Here is a 17,306-nt window from a genome sequence, read left to right on the forward strand (position 1 = left end):
GGCCTCTTCCCCTCCCCGGACCTGGCCCCTGAACACAGACTCCATCTTGAGACGGGGCCGGCACGCTAAAGAAGTCCCCCGCGCATGCGCAGGATTGAGCTGGCCCAACTGCGCATGCGTGGGTTGGCACGGCACCCATTTGGCGCCGCGAAAGGAGGCTGGAGCGGCATGAACCGCCCCAGCGCTGTCATGCAGAATCATACGTAACCGGGCCCGGTCCGCGCCGTCGTGAAACGCGACGGCATTCACGACAGCGCGAACTCTTGGGCCCAATATTGGAGAATCGCCCCCCCATATACTTAGACCATGACCCCTGGTTCTGGATACAGTCACCATCAGGACAATCCTTCCTGCATCTACCCTATCTAGTCCTGTTAAAATGTTATATGTCTCTATGAGACCCCCCTCATTCTTCTAAACTTCTTCTAAACAGACTGAGATGAGGAGAAATTTATTCACCTAGTACGTGTTCGGCCTGTGGAATTGTCTACCACAGACAAAGCATCCTATCGGGCTGCATCACAGCCTGGTATGGCAACTGCTCGGCCCACGACCGCAAGGAACTTCAGAGAGTCGTGAACACCGCCCAGTCCATCACACATCCGTCCAGATCCTGCCTCCCATCCATTGACTCCATCTACACCTCCCGCTGCCTGGGGATAGTGGGCAGCATAATCAAAGATCCCTCCCACCCGGCTTACTCACTCTTCCAACTTCTTCCATCGGGCAGGAGATACAGGAGCAGCGCTCCGAAAGCTAGTGACATCGAAACAAACCTGTTGGACTTTAACCTGGTGTTGTAAGACTTCGTACGACCCTCTTATGGATTGACCTCATTAACACTACACCTTGTATGCTTCATCCGATGCCAGTGCTTATGTAGTTACATTGTATACCTTGTGTTGCCCTATTATGTATTTTTTTTTATTCCCTTTTCTTCTCATGTACTTAATGATCTGTTGAGCTGCTCGCAAAAAAATACTTTTCACTGTACCTCGGTACACGTGACAATAAACAAATCCAATCCAACTCAAGCGAATATGATCCTAACCGACTCAATCTATTCTCATAACTCAGTCCCGCCATCCAATGAATCAGACTGGTAAACCTTCTCTGCACTCCATCGAAAGCAAGAACATCCTTCCTCAGACAGGGGCGGCATGGTAGCACAGTGGTTAGCACTGTTGCTTCACAGCATCAGGGTCCTGGGTTCAATTCCCACTTGGGTCACTATCTGTGCGGAGTCTGCACATTCTCCCCGTGTCTGCGTGGGTTTCCTCCGGGCGCTCCGGTTTCCTCCCACAAGTCCTGAAACACTTGCTTGTTAGGTGAATTAGACATTCTGAATTCTCCCTCAGTGTACCCGAACAGGCGCCGGAGTGTGGTGACTAGGAGATTTTCACAGTAACTTAATTGCAGTGTTAATGTAAGCCTACTTGTGACAATAAAGATTATTAGTATTAATTAAAAAGCAGACCTAAACTGCACACAATATTCCAGGTATGGCCTCACCAAGGCCCAGTATAATTGCAGTAAGAAATGCTTCCTCTTGTACTCGAATCCACTATCAAGGCCAACATACCATTTGCCTTCTTTACAGCATGCTGCGCTTGCATGGGTCCCTTTAGTGACTGGTGTACGAGTACACCCAGGCCTTGTTGCACATTCTGTTCTGTTAATTTATAGCCATTCAGGTAATAATCTGCCTTCCTGTTTTTGCTACTAAAGAGGATAACCTCACATTTATCCACATTATACTGCATCTGCCATCCATTTGGCCACTCACTCAGCATGTCCAAATCACACTGAATCATCTCTGCATCCTCCTCACAGCTCACCCTCCCACCCAGCTTTGCGTCATCTACAGATTTGGAAATATTACATTTAGGGGGCGATTCTCCAATATTGAGCCCAAGTGTTCGCGCCATCGTGAATGCCATCGCGTTTCACGACGGCACGAACCGGGCCCTGGTACGACGGATTCTGGCCCCCACAGGGGACCAGCATGGCGCTGGAGCGGTTCACGCCATTCCAGCCTCCTTACGTGGCGCCAAATGGGCAGCGCACCAACCCGCACATGCGCAGTTGGACCGCGCCAGCCTGCGCATGCGCGGGGGACTTCTTACACACGCCGGCCCTGACCCAACATGGGGTCGGTGTTCAGGGGCCAGCTGCACCAGAAAGTAGGCCAGGCCCGAAGGGGGGGGGAAGAGACCGGCCCGCCGATCGGTAGGCCCCGATCGCGGGCCAGACCCCATCGGAGGCCCCCCCCCGGCAAAGGAGCCCCCTCCTCCCCCACAGGCCACCCCCGACCGTTCCCACAGAGTTCCCGCCGGCAGCGACCAGGGGTGAACGCTGCCAGCGGGACTCTGCCGTATCGGCACGGCCGCTCGGTCCATCCGGGCCGGAGAATCGCGATTCCAGCGGCCCGTGCCAAACACGCCTGCGCAAATGGCGCTGATTCTCCGCACCTCGGAGAATCGCGGGCCGGAGACGGGGCTCGGAGAACCGCCCCCTTAGTTCCATGAGCTAAATCATTAATATATGTTGCGACTAGCTAGGGTTCTCGCACAGATCCCTGCAGTACCCCAATCGTCACTGCCTGCCATTTGGAAAACGACCTGTGAATTCCTACTCTTTGTTTCCAGTCTGCCAACTAGTTTTCTATCCATTTCAATACACAATCTCTAATCCCATGTGCTTTAATTTTACATGCTAATCTCTTATGTGGGGCTATGTCGAAAACCTTCTGAAAATCAAATAAACCACATCCACTGGTTCCCCTTCATCAACTCTAATAGTTACATCCTCAACGAATTCCAGTCGATTTGTCAAGCATGATTTCCACTTCATGAATCCATGCTGACTGTCCAATCCTGCCTCTGTTTTCTAAGTGCTCTGCTATAAAATCCTTGACAATGGATTCAAGAATTTTCCCCACTACCGACGTCAGGCTTACTGATCTATAATTCTCTGTTTTCTCTCTTCTTTAAATAGTGGAGTTACATTAGCGGCTCCCCAATCTGCAAGAACTGTTGCAGAGTCTATAGAGTCTTGGAAGTTGACCAGCAATGCATCCACTATTTCTACAGCCACTTCCTTCTGTACTCTGGGATGTAGATTATCAGGCCCTGGGGATTTATTGGCCTTCAATCCCATCAATTTCCCCAATACCATTTCTGTACTAATACTGATCTCCTTCAGTTCCTCGCCCTCACTAAACCCGGTATTCCCCAACATTTCTGGTATGTTATTTGTGTCCTCGTTTGTGAAGACAGAACCAAAGAGTGTATTTAGATGGTCAGCCCCGTCTTTGTTCCCCATTATAAATTCTCCTGTTTCTGACTGTGAGGGACCTACAATTGGCTTCACCAATCTTTTTCTCTGGAACTACCTGTAGAAAGTTTTACAGTCATACTCTATTTTCCTCCTCTTAATCAATCCCTTGGTCCTCCTTTACAGAATTCTAAACTGCTCCCAATCTTCAAGGCTGTGGTTTGCCCCGGCCAATTTACGAGTTAACTCAAGATATTCTTCTGTTTGTGCGTGGAAATAAAATATTCTAAAACTCCTAATTAAAGTTTTTCAATATTCAATATTATTAAAAATAAATATAAATTGAGCACCCTTCAAATTTCAGTTCACTCAGAGTTCAGCCTAATAAAATCGCTTGGCTCCTTTTACGAAGGTACATTATTGACGAGATCACACAAAGAAAATATCTGGCTCTTCATTTGTCTAAACTGGGGAGGCACAGAAGAATCTGTCAACCACCCGTTTCAAAATGGTAGACTTTTAACATGCCGAATGTGAACCAGAGTTCATTAACCAGTTTTAACTGTGATTTATTTTGACAACTGAAAAAAAAATCTAACTTCTTGAAGGCGGAAGAATGTTGCTCTTCCACACAAAAGACCGAGGATAAATCAAAGTTGAAACGCAAATGGAACCTTTCCCTGTTATCACCGTGATCAGAGACAGGAATCCAAGAATCAGCAAGTTACGAGTCACAAGCTGAATCAGGTATCAACTGAGTTAAGTGCCTCAAGCAATAATCTCAAATACAAGGGAAGATTTAACACAAACATCTGGACAATGCCTCGTTCAAAATCTGTGCTGCAGGCACAGGGAGCAGGCAGACTGCTGACTTACCACTATGATAGGAGAGGAAACATTTACCATTATTAAAAAAATAGAAACACCTATGGGCCAGTTAGCCTGAAGACCCACAGTCTGCAACTATCTGTTCAGTGGCTCTGACCGTGCAGTTATCATCCCACCAAGCATTTTGCAAACTGAACAGTGATCATCTGAGGAATTTAGTTTGCAAAAGCAAAAAATTGTATTTACATAGTGCCTTTCATGAGCACAGGATGTCAGAAAGTACAATGCAATTACGTACGTTTGAAAGTGTAGTCACTATTGTAATGTGGGGACCGTGTTAATGGTAGCAATGCAGCATCATTCTGAAGGCGTAAATCGTGGGGCCACTGGAGTTGGATAAGCACTTGAAGGGGGATAAAAAGCAGGCCGACGGGACGAAGAGAGGGGAGGGGAGCTAGTTAAAATTGCTTTTACAAAGAGCCCCGTTAGACAAGGTGGGCCAAATGGGCTTCCTCTGTGCTGCAAGCATTCTATCATTTTCTTTTAATAAACTGGCACGAATCTCTCTTCCTTAAAAGATGTGCATTTTTTGTGTTGGGCCAAAGTAATCCTGGTTAATTAATCACCAGACATTCGTCTTCATATCAAATCCTTTTTATTTACCTCATTAATCATCTTCCACCCACACACAACTGCAGCCAATCAAAATGTGGCATCATGATTGTCACAACATACAGAATTGCAGACTATATAAAAATGACTGACAAGCCTGTAACAATCTGCAGGTTTTCATTGCAGCTCCGCACTCTCTCCCTCTCCGTATTAGTACACTGATGGCCTGTTTTCTGTCCTCTCTCTATCTCTCTCTCTGGCCCTTTGCGCACTCTTCTTCAAAGAGAACTTTGCTCTGCGTTCAACCTGTGTCACGTGGTTTGACTATGAAGTAGTGCCTGATTGTGACAAATCATGCGGGAGGCAAAAAGGCTATTGCAATCCTGTTCCTTAAAAGAGGTGCCACGTGATCAATGGGATTGGTACACAATTAAAACAGGGCACATCTTGTTGTAAATAAATATACAATTCCCTGCTATCATATCAACAGTACACGTATGTACATTGCTTCACACATTGTGCCAAGTCTGTTGCTACCTATGGTACGATTGGAAACAACAATGGGGTCACTTGGAGGTACAGGTACTGGAGACAGTACCTGTTACATGTGAAGAAACCCAGTCTTGCCTCGGAACCAATACGCTGTCTCCACTTTCAATGTTGCATCCCAGTGTTACAGTTCTTGGTGCAGTACATTATTTCCTACATTGCAACCGCAGTCACACTTCAATGGTACATCATTAACGGTAAAGCACTTTGGGAGAACAGGCGGGCGCAGAGGCGGTAGATAGAGAGACTAGAACTACAGGTTAATGTCTCAGAGTTTGGGCACTAAAGTACTTGGGGACAGGGTGGGAAAGCGGAGATGGTGCTCAGCTGTGATTTTAATGCCCAGTGAAGCAGATTCAAAGGGCCATTTGACCAATTCCTGCTTCTATGTGCAAATTCAATTCTTTCTTTTGGTGCAAGGCATTGCAGATGATTACACAAACCTTGGACATACTGTAGAGTTGCCCACACTCCAGAATTGGCCGAAAGTTTCAGGAATAAATGGTCAATCTCCAGGCCATTGCAGTGAGTAAAGCCCAGGAGAAAAATCAAGATGGGGGTCAAGAAACTGAAGAGCAAAAATCCTTTGAACACTCCTGTTTATTAGTTACTCAGATATTTAGAAGGTGCTGTTGACTTGTGGAAGCTCAACTCCAAGGATGTACTTGGCAAACACTTGCTGCTTCAATATTTGTCAACAGCTCCCCAAGTAGTTTAAAGCACAGCGACATTTTCTCAAGTTACCAGAGCACAGAACTTATTTCTATTTATAAGCAGGCAGAATATCAGCACCAGTGCTATTCAAAAGGTCAAAAGGCAGTCATTCCTCAAGACTGCTCAGTCTGTCTTCAACAGGTCTCATCCAAGTGTTGGAAAGGATGATTTATTTTAAAATTAAATGAAAGCTCAGGTTAGGAGTACCCCACAGAGGATCCATCCGCAGCATCCCGGGCCACAGACATCCCCCCAACTCCAGTTTAAATTGTTGGTCATGTCAGGCCATGTTTCTCCTGGTACTGGACATGGAGGCAACCTGCATGTCCATTTTCGAGGCATCTGAGAGACATACAAACATGGTGCTGCTTTGACAAAGAGTCATCGGACTCGAAACGTTAGCTCTTTTCTCTCCCTACAGATGCTGCCGGACCTGCTGAGATTTTCCAGCATTTTCTCTTTCGTTTCAGATACCAGCATCCGCAGTAATTTGCTTTCACCAAACATGGTTCTGCTGTCCACCCTTCCTCCATAAATTACTTAAAAGACAACAGAAGTGCATTACAGTAAAACGTCATGTTTGCTGACATTTACTGACATGTCACATACAGGATGCCCTGCAGCAACTCACCAAGGCTCCTTCGACAGCACCTTCCAAACCTACAACCTCTACCCTACCAGCTTAGAAGGACAAGGGCAGCAGATACATGGGAACATCACCACCTGCAAGTTCCCCTCCAAGCCACTCACCATCCTGACTTGGAAATATCATCGATCATCATAGAATTTACAGTGCAGAAGGAGGCCATTCGGCCCATCGAGTCTGCACCGGTTCTTGGAAAGAGCACCCTACCCAAGGTCCACACCTCCACCTTATCCCCATAACCCAGTCACCCCACCCAACATTAAGGGCAATTTTGGACACTAAGGACAATTTATCATGGCCAATCCACCTAACCTGCACATCTTTGGACTGTGGGAGGAAACTGGCGCACCCGGAGGAAACCCACGCACACACGGGGAGAACGTGCAGACACCGCACAGACAGTGACCCAAGCCGGGAATCGAACCTGGGACCCTGGAGCTGTGAAGCAACTGTGCTATCCACAATGCTACCGTGCTGCCCTTATATCGCCGTTCCTTCACTGTCGCTGGGTCAAGACCCTTCCTAACAGCGCTGTGGGTGTACCTGCACACCACATGGACTACAGTGGTCCAAGAAGGCAGCTCACCAACACCTTTTCAAGGGCAAATAGGGATGGGCAATAAATGCTGGCCTAGCCAGCACCACCCACATTCCATGAAATAATACATTTTAAAAAGACAAAGGAACATGGGAATTAGGAGCTGAAGTCGGCAATTCAGCTCTTCGAGCCTGCTCCGCCATTCAATCAGATCATGGCTGATCTCTTCCTGGTCTCTCACTCACCTCCCTACCTGTTCTCCATTTCCCTTCAACCTGTTTTTTAAAAATCAGAAATCTATCTATCTCCCTCGTGAAACCATTCAATGATTCGGACGCCACCACACTATGGGGCAGCGAGTTCCACAAATTCACCACCCTCTGCGAGAAGTAGTCCCTCCTCATCTCAGTTCTAAATCTACCGCCTCTCAGCCTGTATCTGTGACCTCTTGTTCGAAATTGCCTCACAAGGTGGAACATCTGGTCTACATTTACTTTGTCAGTATTTTATATACCTCAATCAGATCCCGTCTCATCCTTCTAAACTCCAGCGAGTAGAAGCCCAAACTGTTTAATCTCTCCTCATACGTCAACCCTTTCATCCCCGGAATCAATCTGGTGCACCTCCTCTGCCACCACATCCTTCCTCAAATAAGGAGACCAAAACTGGACACAATCCTCCAGATGTGGTCCCACTAACACCTTGTACAATTGCAACAATACTACTTATATACTCCAGTCCTTTTGCAATAAACGCTAAAATTCCATTTGCCTTTCTTATTTCATTTTGTACCTGCATACCGACTTTCTGCGATTCATGAACAAAGACACCCAGATCCCTCTGCTTGGAGGCATTTTGAATCTGCTTTCCATTCAGATAATAATTTGCTCGATTACTCTTTCAGCCAAAATGGATAACTTCACACTTATCCACATTAAACTCCATCTGCCAAATTTTGGCCCAATCTCCTGGCCTGTCTGTCACTGCCTGCTTTCCCACCTATTTTAGTATCATCCACAAGATAGCAATGATTGAATTTTGCATCACTAAAAGGGGTCAATTCGCTCCATTGGAGCTCACTATTTAGTCCAATTCCCCTGCCCTTCTCACCATTACATCCCGTTTTAATGCCCATCACATTGCAGGCCTGGTTTTAACTGGGAGTCTCTCTCTCTGCTCTTGACTTCATTGAACAGGATCCTTTTCCAGAATGCTGTTCCATGTTCCTTTAACTTCCTGGAACTCTCTTCCGTCCCATGCCTTGGTGTTTGGAACTTTCTGTTCTTTAGAATCTGGGACTTGCTTTCTGTCCCTCTGTATTGAAATGAAAATGAAATGAAAATCGCTTATTGTCACAAGTAGGCTTCAAATGAAGTTACTGTGAAAAGCCCCTAGTCGCCACATTCCGGCGCCTGTTCGGAGAGGCTGGTACAGGAATTGAACCGTGCTGCTGGCCTGCCTTGGTCTGCTTTCAAAGCCAGCGATTTAGCCCTGTGCTAAACCAGCCCCTTGTCCTGCCTGTACGAGCAGTGCCTGTTATGCTCCTTGCCTCTGGGTTACCTGGTTCCAAACAGACTAAAACTCCTCTTGCTATCCCAGTGTGGGTCTCTGGTTACTAAGCAACAGCTTAGTTTTTTTGAACCCCATGTTTGCTTTAAGGGTCGTTAAAAAAAAAAGAGGAAATCAAGAAATTTGAGATAGGTTGATAAGTGGGCTTGAAGCTTTGGAGTCCTCATTTGAAAAGGGTGTCACTGCATTAGAAGCAGTTCAGAGAAGGTTCACTCAACCCACTCCTGATGCGAAGGGCTTAGCTTATAAAAACAGAAAGGATGAGCCTTCGGGGCTATGTGGTAAATGCTGGTAAATTGGATTAGAGTAGTCAGGTCTGTGTGGGCCGTCATGGACATAACAGGCTGAATGGTCACTCCTTCTTTGCATCTATAAATCTATGAACAGGTTGGGCTTATACACAATGGAATTTTGAAGAATGGGAAGTGATTGTTTTGAAAGATTCAGGTCCAGAGAGGACTTGATAGGGTGGATGTCAGGAGGATGTTTACTCTTGTGGAAGGAGACCAGAACTCGGGGCACAGTTTAAGAATAAGAGGTCTCCCCTTTTAAGTTGGAGGTGAAGATTTTATTTTTCCTCTCAGTCTGTGGAATTCTCTTCCCCAGGGCGGTGGATGCTGAATGATTGAATTTATTCCAGTTTGAGGTAAATAGAGATTGTTAATAAACAAGGGAGGGAGCTGAGAGCACAACCACATCAGCAATACTCGTACTGAATGGCAGAGAAGGCTCAAAAGGGCCAGATGGTCACTCCCGCTCCCAAGTCCTATGTTATATGCTCTTATCAGCCATGGATCTTTATTAAATGGTAGTACAGTATCGAGGGGCTGAATGGCCTCTGCTCGACTGGTCGAGTGGCCTCCGCCCATTGCCATTTCTTCAGCTGTTACCTACCAACCCGACAAGCAACACTTCAGGACCCTGGAACCAAGCCGCCATTTTTAAAACGATGCACATCATTGGGGCACCAGTACGGTTTTCAATGGACCGAATGATCTTCAGTCCATTAGCTTCACACCAAGATGATCAAAATGAGTCCTCTGTGTCCTTAACAATTCGAAAACTGGCAAAAAATTCAGTATTGAAGCTCAAAAAGGAGTTTGAAACGGGATCAGATGTTCATCGAATCCATGTCTCTCATCGATATACATATTCTGCTGCAAAATGATTTTGCCATTGAATCTAATGAGTCAATAATATTATTCCCAATTTCAGAATGCATCATTCTGATATTCTGTTAAAAAACAAGTTGGATTTTATAAGTAGATTATTTATGTATATAATATTTACATATATATATATATATACACACACATATATATAAAATACTGATTGTCAACACTGAAAGCATTTACATTACATATTGACGATTGGCTGTCAGGCAGAAGGCAGAGAGAGTTGGGATAAAAGGTTCTTTTTCGGAATGGCAACCGGTGACGAGTGGTGTCCCGCAGGGTTCAGTGTTGGGGCCACAGCTGTTCTCTTTATATATTAACGATCTAGATGACGGGACTGGGGGCATTCTGGCTAAGTTTGCCGTGATACAAAGATAGGTGATGGGGCAGGTAGTATGGAGGAGGTGGGGAGGCTGCAGAAAGATTTAGACAGTTTAGGAGAGTGGTCCAAGAAATGGCTGATGAAATTCAACGTGGGCAAGTGCGAGGTCTTGCACTTTGGAAAAAAGAGTAGAGGAATGGACTATTTTCTAAACGGTGACAAAATTCATAATGCTGAAGTGCAATGGTACTTGGGAGTCCTAGTCCAGGATTCTCTAAAGGTAAATTTGCAGGTTGAGTCCGTAATTAAGAAAACAAATGCAATGTTGTCATTTATCTCAAGAGGCTTGGAATATAAAAGCAGGGATGTACTTCTGAAGCTTTATAAAGCACGAGTTAGGCCCCATTTAGAATACTGTGAGTAATTTTTGGCCCCACACCTCAGGAAGGACATACTGGCACTGGAGCGGGTCCAGCGGAGATTCACACGGATGATCCCAGGAATGGTAGGCCTAACATACGATGAACGTCTGAGGATCCTGGGATTATATTCATTGGAGTTTAGGAGGTTGAGGGGAGATCTAATAGAAACTTACAAGATAATGAATGGCTTAGATAGGGTGGATGTAGGGAAGTTGTTTCCATTAGCAGGGGAGACTAGGACCCGGGGGCACAGACTTAGAATAAAAGGGAGTCACTTTAGAACAGAGATGAGGAGAAATTTCTTCAGCCAGAGAGTGGTGGGTCTGTGGAATTCATTGCCACAGAGGGCGGTGGAGGCCGGGACGTTGAGTGTCTTTAAGACAGAAGTTGATAAAATCTTGATTTCTCGAGGAATTAAGGGCGATGGAGAGAGCGCGGGTAAATGGAGTTGAAATCAGCCGTGATTGAATGGTGGAGTGGACTCGATGGGCTGACTGGCCTTACTTCCACTCCTATGTCTTATGGTCTTATACATACACACAAGTATAAATGTGTAAAATTAAGAAGCTACACTCAAAAAAAACCCAGAATAAAGTTCCATGACTCAGAATGGAATGGTAAAGGACATGCAATCCTGGCTAAAATGGGAACTTCTCTAGCTGCTAATGATCAAGTTACATTCTGAATAGAATCCTCCACATCTACTGCGGCACTTCTGAACACTTTAGCTGCTCAAAACGTCAAGAGAACACATTCCATCCTAATACTTAAAACATACAACTTACAATCAACATCTCAACACTTGGAGCAAGGTTAAATATTTATCCCACTCCCAGAATAGCATCGACGCAACCCCAGATTCCGTTCAAATCGAGTGATCACCCTGCATCTGGGATGCAGCGGCATCAACGCGCGCCCCTACCCCCGCCCCCGCTCAACCGCATCAGCAGGTCTGGCACCATCTGTAGAGAGAAACAGAGTTGCCGATTCTGGTCAGTGTCTTTTTATTAGAAGAGAAAGATTGCAAGTGTTTTGAAGCCAGTAAGGTAAGGGAGGGGGTGGGGAGAACAAAAAGGGACGGTCTGTGATTCGGGTGGAGGGCAGGACAGACTAACTAGCAAAAAGCAAAAAGATTTCAGTGAGAGCAGTCTCCAACTTCTCTTTCCGGACCAACTTTTGGCAACCGGCCAACCTTTTCGATCCACGCCGACCGACCTTTGCGACCCACGCCATGTTCGCTTACATTTTAATGCGAAAGGAGAGCCTGCTTTCTCCTCACGATCGCACTTGAAACAGGTTCAAAGGAGCAGAGGGCAATGCGCATGTCAGGTGCAGACTTCCGTTTCTTTGTGCTTTCTTTGTCTGTATGAAATCCAACCTCGCACATTGTCGTGAAGGGCAACAGCAACAAAATGCCTGTTTTACTCACACTGGATTCTCCTTCGAGATGCTCCACCAGAATGCTGACAGACTCATGGCCTTTTGGCCTGTTTCTAATGTGGTATCGCTGGTCAGCCACAGCAGGGTAGTCTTTTAATTTGGAATCAGCCCTAAGTTAATGACTGACTCTGGGGTTTCAACCTCAAAGGGAATTTTTCACCTACCACTGCTGTGTCAATGTTTGAAACTTCTCTCATTTGCAAGTACACCCCTGCGGAAAACACTGCGAGATTCTCCGTCAGCGGGATCCTCCGCTTTGCCAGCAGCACGCCCCACCCACGCCTGCAGATTTCCCGACAGCGTGGGATGGCCACAATGGGAAACCCCATGGGCCGGCTGCCGGAACGGAGAATCCCGCTTCCGATGGGGGCACATCGCATCAGAAAACGGGGCTGGCGGGACGGAGAATCCCCTCCATGGGCTTTGCATCCTATTTGCATTGTCACAATTGACAAAACCATACCTCAAGAAATCATCTGTCTATCTTTTCGTTCCAAGTTAAGTTTCTTCTTCCAGGGGACAGCACGATGGCGCAGTGGTTATCATTGCCTCACAGCGCCAAGGTCTCAGGTTCGATCCCGGCTCTGGGTCACTGTCCATGTGGAGTTTGCACATTCACCCCGTTGTTTGCATAGGTTTCGCCCCCACACCCCAAAGATGTGCAATGTAGGTGGATTGGCCACGCTAAATTGTCCCTTAATTGGAAAAAATGAATTGGGTAGGGTACTCTAAATTTTTTTTTTAAAGTTTATTTTTCCAATGCCGTTAACCAGAGGCCCTGGAGCTCTAACAGGACCACTGCTCTGTCCTGCCCTGGACTCTCTTGAGCAGCTCTCTCCAGCAGATTCTGTTGTGAGATCCTGTCCAGTAGGTAAATGCCCAATTTGAGTCTCTTACTTTTAAGAAAACCATTGATCTTCACAGTTCACCTGACCTGTTGCCGGCAGCTGCAAAATCGAAGCAACTCTGCTTTGGTGCCAAAGGAAACATCCCTGGATGGGGCTTCACATATTCTACGTGGATGACACATGACCTACTCTCTGCTGCCACTTCTGGCTGGAAGACTCCATGCAGCCTAATCTGCATCTCCATTTAAAAGGTGGCAGTGGCCACAATTCTCCATGTAAACGCCTGTCGCGGCTGTTCGGAGCTTCTTCCGCGATCGGAAGCACCACAGGAGCGGCGGGACCGGTCGTTCCGCGACCCCCCTGATATCTGCCTGCGGATCGCCACCCAGAGTTTGAAAAACCCTGGGTTAGAGTAAAAAGACAAAGGTTGTGCTGTGTCTAAATGAGGCAGAAATGGCTTTACAGCAGCAAACATAATGCACCCAGATGACTGATCGAAGATCATCTCGAGCGGAAACATTAACTCTGTTTCTCTCTCCACAGATGCCGCTTGATCTTCTGCATAGTCTCAGCACTCGCCGACTTTATTTCAGTTTTCCAGCAATCCACTGCAACTTGCACTCAAATACATTCATGCGAATCAGGAGTAGGCCACTTGGACCCTCACGCCTGCTCCGCCATTCAATAAGATCATGGCTGATCTGATTTCTCCACAATCCCGCCCAGCCCTCTAACCTTTCACCCCCTTACTTGTCAAGGATTGATTTACCTCCGCCTTACAAATATTCAAAGACTCCGCGGCCCCGCCTTTTTGAGGCCGGAATCTCCCACGTTAAATATCGCCGTTTGGATTCGTGGCACATGGTTTCCATCTGGGCCGGGGAAAGAGACACAGGAATATTCGGCTGGGCAGAGTCAATGCAAGCGGTAGAGTCTTACCTCTGCATGCTGAGCTTCAAGGATCCGCCGCACGCCTTGATCTTATTCTGAGCTGCCAGGTGAGCCATTCCATCGGTGCTCACCCCATCGATGGAGAGGACCACGTCTCCCACCTCAATGCTGGCCTGGGACGCCTTTCCACCTTCTGACAACTGGAAGAAGAATGAGGGAGAAAGGTTCAGGCACATATCTACACATGCACAATGCAGTCGCCATGTACACATTCACCTGATCAAAGGTATTTTGAGAATAAAAGCTCAGTAAATTGTCATCACAGCACCTCTGCACTGATCATTCTCACAGCTGATGCAGTCGCAATGTGTCACACCCTATGCTATACACTGTAAGGAAGTCAAACGTGACATCCACTGCAGGGGCATTGCAGCGTGCGGAATATCAACTCCCATCTCCCTCAGCTTCTATGGCAACTGGGGAAATAAACATGCCGCCTATCATGTCATCTTGCATGGCTGTTTGTAAGAAATGCCTTTCAGACTGAGCTGAAGTAGTGACTGCTTTTAACACAAGCACAATGGCTAGATTGAAAGCTCATGGTTAGGAAGCCAAGAGGTAATTAATATATGGAAAAGGTGAGAGAGCGAGAGAGAGAGAGAGAGAGAGGGGGGGGGAAAAAGAGAGGAGAAAACAAAAGAGAGACAGAGAGAGGGGTGGGGGGGGGAGGAGGGAAGGAGCGAGAAAGAAGAGAGAAAGAGAGGGGAGGGAAGAAATTCTGAAGAAGTAAAGTAATGGTAGGTACATCAAGAACCTCCAGTGCAGGGCGGCACGGCGGCGCAGTGGCTAGCATTGCTGCCTACGGGTTCGAATCCCGGCCCTGGGTCACTGTCCCCGTGTCTGTGTGGGTTTTGCCCCCACAACCCAAAGATGTGCAGAGTAAGTGGATTGGCCACGCTAAATTGTCCTTTAATTGGAAAAAAAAATAATTGTGTACTCTAAATTTATTTATTTATTTTTAAAATTTAGAGTACCCAATTCATTTTTCCCATTGAGGGGAAATGTAGCTAACCCAGAGCCGGGATCGAACCTTTAAGAAAAACCTCCAGTGTAGGGTGGACAACACGCAAAGGGCCAGTACATGTAGAAAAAAGTGCAAATATAATGCTCAGCTTTTTGGGTGGAATATTAGAAACCGTTTACCTTCCCCAGACCGTATTCCACAAGGGTCACACAAGGCAGAATGGTGCAATTAGCAACTATCCACAAGGAACTCTAATGGGTATCACAGAGGAGACTTCAAGCATTCCAAACCATAAGCCTCCTTTTCCCCAGCTTACAGCCCTACAGGCGTAAATCTGCTTACGCTGTTCTGGAAGTTTCCACTCAAGCTCGAAGAAGATTAAATCACTCTGTGCATCACCTGCTGGTGTTCATCACTTTACATGTTAGCACTAAATCAGTGACCCATGTGCCGACACCAAAGTAAAGATTTACAACTTGACATTTTATAACAGCATAAAACATATTGTTACTGGTGAGGAGAAACCTTTGGGAATAATAGAAACATGTGTCAATGAACTTCTTTATACCCTCACCTTGGATTTAAGAGGTCTCGACAATGTTAAAAAAAAGGAAGACTTGCATTTATATTGCACTTTTCACAAGCACTCGGGGCGGGATTCGCCAATCCGCCGGCAGAGTGTCCACGTCGTCGTAAACGCCGTCGCATTTTACGACGGTGTGAGCAGCCGCTGCCAGGACTAATTCTGGCCCCTACAGGGGGCCAGCAAGGCGCTGGAGCGGTTCGCGCCGGGAACGGCAGCTGGAGCGGCGCGAACTGTGCGCTGCGGGATCCGCGCATGCGCAGTGGCCTCCTTCAACTCGCCGGCCCCGGCGCAATATGACGCAGAACTACAGGGGCCGGCGCGTAGGAAAGGAGGCTCCCAGCCAGAGAGGCCAGCCTGCCGGTCAGTGGGCCCCGATCGCAGGCCAGGCCCCATCAGAGGCCTCCCCTCCCCCCCCCCCCCCCCCCGGGGTTGGACGCCCCCCCCCACCCCCCCGCCGCCCCACAGGCCACCCCCCGACCCTTCCACACTGAGTTCCCGCCAGCTGAGAGCAGGTTAGAACGGCGCCAGCGGGACACGTTTTTTTTTTTTCCACGGCCGCTCGGCCCGGAGAATCGGCGGGCTGCCCGCGTAGAGCGGCCTGCGACCGGCACCGCGCCAACTACGCCGGTGCTCATGGCGCCGATTATCCGCTCTGCAGAGAATTGCGTGCCGGCATTGGGGTGGCGTGGCCCGGTTGCGGGGATTCTCCGGCCCGGCCCAGGGCTGGGAGAATCCCGCACCAGATATCTCAAAAGTCCTTCACATTCAATGATGTACTTTTTGAAGTATAATCACAGTTGTAATGTAAGAAACACGGCAGCTAACTTGCATTCAGCAAGTTCCCCCCAAGCGGCAAAGCGATAGCAACCAGATTGATAGCAACATCCTTTAACACCCTCCTTAACAGCACAGTGGGTGTACCTACACCTCAAGGACTGCAGCGGTTCAAGAAGGCAACTCACCTCCACCTTCTGAAGGAAAGCTTGAGATGGGCAATAAACGCTGATCTGACCAGCGACACCCACATCCCGTAAATTAATTTTTTAAAAGATAATATTTTTGTGTGATGTTGGTTGAAGGATTGGCCAGTACACTGGCGATAACTCCCCTTCTTCGAACTAGTGCCGTGGGATCACTTACATCGACACCATGCAGGTGGGCGGGGCCTCAGTTTAACACCTTGTCCGAAAGACGTGCCCTCTGACAGTGCAACATTCATTCTGTACTGCATTGGAGTGTCAGCCTCGATTTTGGTGTTCAAGAGCTGGAGTGGTGCTTGAACTAACAGAGCCTTTTGATGAGGAGGGGAGCGCACTACACATAATAATAGTAATCTTTATTAGTGTCACAAGTAAGTGGGCTAAACAGCTGTCTTGTAATGCAGAACAATGCCAGCAGCGCGGGTTCAATTCCCGTACCAGCCTCCCCGAACAGGCGCCGGAATGTGGCGACTGGGGGCCTTTCACAGTAACTTCATTGAAGCCTACTTGTGACAATAAGCGATTATTATTATTAAGTAGGCTTACATTAACACTGCAATGAAGTTACTGTGAAAGGCCCCCAGTCACCACACTCAGGCGCCTGTTCGGGTACACGGAGGGAGAATTCAGAATGTCCAATTCACCTAACAAGCACGTCTTTCGGGACTTGTAGGAGGAAACCGGAGCACCCGGAGGAAACCTATTGGGAGAACATGCAGACTCCGCACAGACAGTGACCAAAGCCGGGAATCGAACCCGGGACCCTGGCGCTGTGAAGCGACAGTGCTAACCACTGTGCTACCAATGGAGATGCACATTATTCCATTGTCAAAAGATTGAGATAACAGTGAACAAGAGGTAAGTGATCCGGAGTAACAACATTTGC

At 47.4% G+C, this 17,306-nt stretch overlaps 1 protein-coding gene across 7 annotated transcripts in view; it reads right to left on the bottom strand.

The window, feature by feature from the left end:
• The window catches only part of LOC140408302 (PDZ and LIM domain protein 5-like), a 328,382-nt gene that overhangs the window by 212,144 nt on the left and 98,932 nt on the right, over positions 1-17,306 (bottom strand). For all 7 annotated transcript variants that reach the window (XM_072495316.1, XM_072495317.1, XM_072495314.1 and 4 more), the window contains exon 3: positions 13,879-14,030. In XM_072495316.1, coding sequence (XP_072351417.1) covers positions 13,879-14,030 — 152 coding nt within the window. The remainder of the gene's footprint in view (positions 1-13,878; positions 14,031-17,306) is intronic.

The sequence above is a fragment of the Scyliorhinus torazame genome, chromosome 3 (genome assembly GCF_047496885.1).
Source record: "Scyliorhinus torazame isolate Kashiwa2021f chromosome 3, sScyTor2.1, whole genome shotgun sequence".
NCBI lineage: Eukaryota > Metazoa > Chordata > Chondrichthyes > Carcharhiniformes > Scyliorhinidae > Scyliorhinus > Scyliorhinus torazame.